A 7,831-nucleotide genomic window follows, 5' to 3' on the forward strand; every position below is an offset into this window, starting at 1 on the left:
CTTGGTTACTGAATCTTAATTTATTTTCATGGCTGGTATAGGTTTTAGAAATCCGCCCTGTTATAGACTGGAACAAAGGGAAAGCTGTTGAATTCCTGCTCGAATCCCTCGGCCTAAATAATCGTGATGATGTGCTTCCCATATATGTTGGGGACGATCGTACCGATGAGGATGCTTTCAAGGTAGCCACTAAAATAAAATAAATAAACAAAAAAAATAATAATAAAATAAAAAAAGGTTTTTTTGAATATTTTTTCAAATAATAATAAAATAAAAAAAGGTTTTTTTGAATATTTTTTCAAATATGCTTCTAATTTAATTCTCTTTTAGTGAAGTTTATTATGAAAAAATGGTGAGGTAAATAATGTTTTGCAGGTCTTGAGAGAAGGGAGCAAAGGCTTTGGCATTTTGGTTTCTTCTGTACCTAAAGAATCTAACGCCTATTATTCACTGAGAGAACCGTCCGAGGTAAAAATAATAAAAAAGAAAGCGATAAAGTCACTTACATACCTCACATTTTTTATGTATTTGCATATGTAACAACTAAACTTTGATATTTACACTACACTCCAGTATGGTAAACTTGTGCATGAAAACTTTTAAAAAGTAAATAATTGTGCTATTTTATGTGATGTTATGTAAGTGTATGAATTAAATATGCAAATACATAATAAATGCCTCAAAAACAAAAGTTTATGTTCATCTTTACTTGATATAATAAAAATGCTAGTTTTAACTGATTTCTGCAATGATATCTTATTGTTTGACAGGTGATGGAGTTCCTTGTTTCCCTTGTGAGGTGGAAGAGGGCTGAAATGACTACACATTGATTCTTTTTATTAAATCTTTAATCCTATATTATTTATAAGAGAATGGTGAATGTGTATCGAGGCGTTCATTTCTGCTACCGATTTTCTTGTTGCGCATGTCTGTTGAAGGGAAGAAAGGTCGTGCTTATTATTATTATTATTATTATTATTATTATTATTATTATTATTATTATTATTATTATTATTATTATTATTATTATTATTATTATTATTATTATTATTATTATTTTTTTTAGGTTTAAACTATTAATATATATATATATATATTCATCATTGTAATTTGTGTTTATTTAATTTTTTTCAATTAATGCATCGTTATAATAATTATCCTCTATTATTTTTCTGTCGGCCTTGTTTTTTATTTCTGTAATGATCAAATGCCTTCAGAGTTGTAATTGAGCTGAGTGAGTCTACGAGTATTTAAATTTTCTTATAAAATATAAAATCTTAAATTGTTTTTAATTCTTCTTATAATTTTACTAAAAATGTTAAAATCTGTAATGAGTGAATGATTTTTTATATTAAATTATTAATAAATAATTTTTTTTTTAATTTGAATGAATAATCAGTTGAATCAAATTTAAATTTGCATCTGATTGGATTTTATTAAATATAAAATGATATAATATGTAAAAGGTGCAAGTAAATGTTTTTTCAATTTTAAAGTGTTCTAGTGATTAATGTTGATAAAATGTATTAAGATAGATTATATGATGGAAGTGTTTTATAGCTTAAACGAATAAAATAGAATGCCAATAAAAACCAAGAATGAGCTTTCACGTGAGAAATTATGATTAAAAATTGTACTTGAAGATTTAAAAATTCTAATCCTGTGTGACCGCTACTTCCTGACCCCTAACATTGTTGCTTTTGGACCACCAATGTTGGGTCACCACTATCATTGAACCATGGCGGGTCGGCTAAGATCATGATTGCCACTGAACTATTATTGCCATTGCCAAATCACCATCGCTAGACCGCCGTAGAACCACCATCAAACCACAATCGTGTAGTTATCACCAATGAAAGATCACAGTTGTTTGTCCACCATCGTCGACACAGTCAGACCACCACCACCACTGTATGACTAATACTGCTTGGGCACAACCACCATCGGTGTTGTACTATCGTTGTCATGTTGCCACCATTGTCCCTCACTGTTGTTTGGCTAGGACTTTTATTGTCAAACTATCAGTGTCGTTGCCACGGCCAAACCATCATTGCCTGAGCACCACCATGGCTATAGTTGGACCGTTATCGTTGGGTCGCTACCTCAAAAACGCCGCTACCAAGTCATTGTCGTCGGCTCGTGGCCATCACACTGTCGCTTTCGACGACATTGTCATAAGATTCTAGCACATGACCTCTAACTTCAATCTTCCTTCACAACAGTCTGATTACCTCAACTTCCCCAATGTATTTCGTCAGTCCCTTATTGGAATGTTAAATCCTATAGTTTTTACCCATTTAGATTTTCCACATAAAGACTGACGTTGTTCTCTCTGTTATTTTTCTCTATACAACACTAGGACACTAATATATCTTTCTACCCCCACAAATTTATTACCACACAATAAATGTATTATACGTTGTAATAAAAATAACAATAACAATATCTAAAACAATATTGTATAATTACAAAGCATTAGGATTCACATACAATTTGATAAACATGATTTTTATATTTTACATAAACAATACTCGAATTTTAGAATCACATGAGAAAGTTATCGGTAATAAGTTTCTGTAGAATTCTAAGGCATGCATGTAAATCTTGGTGCTTCGCACTTTTGCAAGTGAGCTTGCTGCAGTCACTTCGATTGGTAAGCTCGACTAAGTCACTCAGGCACATGGGCTTAGACCGTGAAAACAGACTAATTATGCAGCTTCCGCCGAGTGCCTGCCTCCATGTCAGATTTCATATAAAAAGGTATTAGATCATAAATTCATTGTAATAAGCGACTGCTTGATTTTGTAAAATTGTTTTCATATTTCTAACAATAGCATATTTGTAAAACTAATTTTTGCATTTGGAGCCATGTGCAGCAACGGTGTGGGAAAGGCATTGCGCAATCGCCTTAAACGAGAGCATCATTCCATCGCCGGGACGCATTCCCGAACAGCATTTTTTAAAAATATTCACCTTATATAATAAATAATGGAACTCTGAGAGGTACCTTTCATACTTTCAGGTTCGGCCAGAAATACATTAATGGAACTCTAAGAGGTACCTTTCATACTTTCAGGTTCGGCCAGAAAAGAGAGCGTCGCCTGGGTAGGATGAAAAAGAAATTCAATAAGATAGTAATAAAACAAAAAGATAGGACAGTTTTTTAAATAATGATAGGTAAGTCTCAAAATTAAAATTCTATCAATATCTTTATCATAATTAGGCTGTGAATTTTGCTCTAAGATCTCTAATCACTCAAAAATCGATTCAAAGTTTCGTTTAGTTTGAAATCTGATCGAAATCGAGCCAAAACTTTAGATTGATTCATTTGAGCCGATTTTGAGCCATACATGAATAGGCTCAAACTGACTCAATTAGGCTCGAAGTAATTTTTTTATTACAATATATGAGTTAATTTTGAGCAGGAATAAATCCAAAAAACTCAACTCGAGCTAGCTTGTTTCGATTTTGAGCTGGAACGAATCCAAATAACTTAATTCGAGCCAACTAGTTTCAATTTTGAGCCGGATCGAGCTCGATTCAATTTCAAGCCAAGCAGACTCGAAATCAAACATAATGAGTCACAACCGATTTCGGGCCACACTCAATACATTCGAGTCGATTTCAAGCCGACTGCAGCTCAACTCAAAAATCAGATCATTAACTTCCCTAACGAGAGTTAATAAATATAAATCATAAGACAAGCTTTTCTAGGCGAAAATTATATATGTTAGTATACCTAATACAAATTGCATTATAACATATGAGAAATTAACTCTTCATATTTATTTTGACAATGCATCCATTGCACAAAGACCAGAACGAATCTCCATTTTTTAAAATTTCATTTGGGCGTCATTTATCCCTTCGAAAAGGAAATCGCATTCATCGCCATAACGTTGTAAATTTCATTAAATTGAGGAGATATATGAGATCATAACCTAAAATAAGGGCACAGCTCTTCTCTTACGTCTGGTTCTGAAAATAGAAGGAAAGCATGAATATGGAAAAGGGCTACGGTTGAAGACAGTATAAACATTAACTGCTATTGGGTAAATTGAAGTTGTGTGAGGTGTTTGAGAGAGCATGGCTTCTCTGTTGTTCAGCTGCTGCACGCTGCTTCTTTGGGGGGTGGGGGGGAGGTTGGCCGCCGGAGAAGTCGCCGGAGAAGCGCAGGCTCCGGCGGTGTTCGTGTTCGGAGATTCATTAGTCGACCCGGGAAATAATAATGAGCTGTTAACGCTGGCCAGAGCTGATTATAGGCCGCATGGGATAGATTTTCCTGAGGGGACGACGGGGAGGTTCTGCAATGGCAGAACAGTCGTTGATCATTTGGGTTAGTTTTACCTTTTATTATAATTTTATTTTTTTAGGGGTATTTACAGCATTCCACCCAATATTTTTATGTATCGACATAAAAAAATACAACTTTTTTTAACTTTAAAAGAGTGAAATATATCCTTTTCATGCATAAAAAAAGGATATATATGTACATATGAATTGATGTTTATGGGTTAATACATGTAAATATATAGGAATTGTGTGGTGTGTATCTAAATCTTTCTTTATTTGGAAAAAGAAATATGGTCTAAAATTTTCTATTAAAGTTACACAATTTTATAACAACAACAACAACAATAATAATAATATAAATTTTGGCCTAATTATTCATATTTTACATGCCGAACTTAAAGTTAATATAAAAATTTTAAACCTGATCATAAGTAAAATTTGACCAGCATATGTTGATAGAATTATTTATATTTTAATAGGTGGCAATAATAATCTCCTCAATGATAGCTACAAAAAAAAATTGAAAGGTTTACATACATACCACTTAATTCTTAAGTATTTACATAGCTACAAGAAAAAATTGAAAGGTTCACATACATACCACTTAATTCTTACGTATTTACATATCTAACACCTAAACTTTAACTTTTACATATATAGCTACCTTATCTACACATAACAAGGTGCATTTCACTTTCTAAAAGTTAAATCAATGATATTTTTTTGTGATTTGAAAGATTTGGGTGTTATGAATGTTAAAATTGAAGTATAGGTATTAGATATATAAATACACATGAATTGGGTGGTATGTGTGTAAATGCCCCAAAACAATTTGATTTGCAGTGATTTTCCTTATTATGCATAAGTTCAAGAGCAGTGAAAATTGAGGAGCCTATAACCTTGCAGGTCATCTCCTGGGACTACCTCTCATTCCTCCATTCAACAATCCAGCCACACATGGCTCCACCATAATTCATGGAGTCAACTATGGTTCTGCAGCCTCCGGAATTCTCAATGACACTGGAGAACTGTTTGTATGCACCAACTTACAACTTTTAATTACATATATACCGTACAATTCTTATGAATTTTCATATTTTAATACCCAAAGTTTGATATTTACAGTGTTTGTATGCACCAACTTACAACTTATAAATATACCGTACAATTCTTATGAGTTTTCATATTTTAATACCCAAAGTTTGATATTTACATTTATAACATATTGATGTCGTAAACTTATGCATGTATACACATATATATTCACTTTCAAAAAGATAGTAATAATATTTTTGATGTGATGTTAAAGATTTGAGTGGTATGCATGTAAATATGAATGTTTAGGTATGAAATATGTAAATAGAAAAGAATTGTGTGGTATTTATGTAAAGGCCATATTTTGATAAATAAAACTGATGCAACTTCTTTACTTGGGTTATCAGGGAATTCGCATCCCAATGGATCAACAGCTACAGAACTTCAAATCAACAATTGAAGAACTAAGCGCAATGCTTCAGAACAAGACCCAACTACACATTAGAAAATCTATCTTCATCGTAGCCATAGGAAGCAACGACTACATCAACAACTATCTCTTACCACTCACGAACAAACGCTTCATATACACCCCCGAAGCTTTCGGCAATCTACTCATCCAACAGTTTGGAAGACAGCTCCAGGTAATAAGACTAATGAATCCATCTCACTTGTTATATGAATCGATCAATTAAAAAACTTTTGTCGCTCGATAAATCTCAGGATCTTTACACTCTCGGAGCGAGAAAATTCTTGATAGCCAACATCAGCCCAATCGGCTGCATACCAAACCAGTTGGCATGGCAGGGCGGCGATACAGGAGAGTGTGTTGAATCAACAAACCATCTAGCATCTCAATATAACACAAAGCTTAAGAAAATGGTTGATCAGTACAACAAACAACTCCGGGAATCAATATTTCTCTATTGGGATACATACTCTTTTGCCTTAAATGTCATAAAAAACTATGCCAGCTATGGTAATCATTTCAACCTATTGATATTTAGCCATTGAAGTTTACAAAAGTTTAATCCTTGTGGTTTATGATGAAGGTTTCAAGTACCAAAAAACGGCCTGTTGCGGTGGCGGGCGATGGAATGGTCAGATCATATGTTTATCAGTTATGTCGCCGTGCCAAAACCGGTCGGAGTATGTGTTTTGGGATCCTTATCATCCGACAGATGCTTTCAATGCTATTGCATCCAGGGAAGCTTACCAGGGAAATTTGCAGGATTCATTTCCGAGGAATGTTAAGCAGCTTGTTGAAGGGTAGGAGTGTTACAAAGAAAGTTTAAAGGGTTCAAATTGTCAAATTTATAAAGTTCTGGAACTTTTTTTCTTGCTTCTAATTGATAGCTAAACAAGCTTTGTCGCCATTGATCCAACTGTTAATTATTTGTGAATGGGATGCAGGACTAGTAAAACTATATTTTGTAGAAAAAACAAAGAACAAGGCTTTTTAAATTTTATTTTGAGATCACACGGTGAAATGGCAGTTCTCTTCATTTTCATAGCTTCCATGATTCCATCCAACAAGAATTTCTAACACCAGACATAATAATTGATTAGAATGCAAAAAATTGACGTCTTACATGATTATTGCAACCAACAAATACTACTACCTATTGGATGTTGTAAAAATCCGAGATTCACGGTACAAACCTTAACATAATTTGCAACAAATCAGCATCCACAATTGGATGCTTATGCTCCAATCGTTCGCTAGCTTTGCTTTTGCAAATGGGGGTCAACGATGACTTGTGGAGCGAAGTCTGGTTTCAAATACCGAGAAAGCAAATCGGCGTATAATTCATAACGAGCGGTCATTCGAAAGCCCCATTTATCTTTCAACTGTCTGCACAGATTCAAATCCATGTCCGAGACCAGCAAACCATCCCTATATCTTGACAGAGATGGAGTGCACGATGCATCAGGGGATGAAAAATAGCTAGATCCATAAAAATGTCCAAAATCTGTATGCTGAGGTTTCCCATCACCAGACGTAAATGGATTTGGAAATTCCTCAGTCCCAACACGATTGATTGAGCCAACAAAATAACTATTTGCTATTGCAGCATTTCTCGCCTGCAAAAAAACAAGAAAGACAAATAAATGAAATTGCGTACAAACGACAGAAAATAGATGAAATGTGGAAGTACCTCAATTGGCCACATTGGTACAATAAATGAAATTGCGTACAAACGACAGAAAATAAATGAAATGTGGAAGTACCTCAATTGGCCACATTGGTTCACTCAACTCTCCAACAGTGGCGGACGGGTTGAACACTATTTCAGCTCCATTCAATCCAAAGGCTAACCAATTTAAAGGATGGTGCCTTCCATAACAAATATTGACAGCAATCTTCCCAAAACAAGTTTCAAAAACTGGATGACCTGTGTTTCCTTCCATGTAATATGTGCTCTCATTGAAATCCCCAATTCTAGGAATGTGATTCTGATTCAAATCCAAAAGGGATCACAATATATATATATATATATAT

At 34.0% G+C, this 7,831-nt stretch overlaps 3 protein-coding genes across 5 annotated transcripts in view; 2 read left to right on the forward strand and 1 right to left on the reverse strand.

Annotated features, from left to right (window-relative positions):
* LOC110027041 (probable trehalose-phosphate phosphatase F) overlaps nt 1–959 on the forward strand; it is a 4,857-nt gene extending 3,898 nt beyond the window's left edge. For all 3 annotated transcript variants that reach the window (XM_020728304.1, XM_020728306.1, XM_020728305.1), the window contains exons 10-12: nt 42–182; nt 376–468; nt 771–959. In XM_020728304.1, coding sequence (XP_020583963.1) covers nt 42–182; nt 376–468; nt 771–830 — 294 coding nt within the window. In that variant the 3' untranslated portion in view covers nt 831–959. The remainder of the gene's footprint in view (nt 1–41; nt 183–375; nt 469–770) is intronic.
* A 2,925-nt stretch (nt 960–3,884) lies between these two features.
* On the forward strand, nt 3,885–6,770 carry LOC110027042 (GDSL esterase/lipase At5g08460-like). Its single transcript, XM_020728307.1, has 5 exons — nt 3,885–4,336; nt 5,200–5,327; nt 5,736–5,972; nt 6,052–6,307; nt 6,381–6,770. Exons 1-5 carry the CDS (start codon nt 4,087–4,089, stop codon nt 6,599–6,601), a joined length of 1,092 nt encoding a protein of 363 aa, XP_020583966.1. The 5' UTR covers nt 3,885–4,086; the 3' UTR covers nt 6,602–6,770.
* A 96-nt stretch (nt 6,771–6,866) lies between these two features.
* Nucleotides 6,867–7,831, reverse strand: part of LOC110027040 (beta-ureidopropionase) — a 3,683-nt gene continuing 2,718 nt past the window's right edge. The window contains exons 5-6 of the mRNA XM_020728303.1: nt 7,561–7,785; nt 6,867–7,413 (exon numbers count right to left, since the gene is read on the reverse strand). Coding sequence (XP_020583962.1) covers nt 7,051–7,413; nt 7,561–7,785 — 588 coding nt within the window. The 3' untranslated portion in view covers nt 6,867–7,050. The remainder of the gene's footprint in view (nt 7,414–7,560; nt 7,786–7,831) is intronic.

Source organism: Phalaenopsis equestris, unplaced genomic scaffold (genome assembly GCF_001263595.1).
Source record: "Phalaenopsis equestris unplaced genomic scaffold, ASM126359v1 Scaffold000413, whole genome shotgun sequence".
NCBI lineage: Eukaryota > Viridiplantae > Streptophyta > Magnoliopsida > Asparagales > Orchidaceae > Phalaenopsis > Phalaenopsis equestris.

What these genes read in the sequence shown, in the direction of transcription:
- LOC110027042 (XM_020728307.1), top strand. Translation starts at nt 4,087, where the DNA reads ATGGCTTCTCTGTTGTTCAGCTGCTGCACGCTGCTTCTTTGGGGGGTG. An exon ending in ATGACACTGGAGAACTGTTT is followed by an intron (nt 5,328 to 5,735) that starts GTATGCACCAAC and finishes TTGGGTTATCAG; the next exon opens with GGAATTCGCATCCCAATGGA. An exon ending in AGTTTGGAAGACAGCTCCAG is followed by an intron (nt 5,973 to 6,051) that starts GTAATAAGACTA and finishes GATAAATCTCAG; the next exon opens with GATCTTTACACTCTCGGAGC.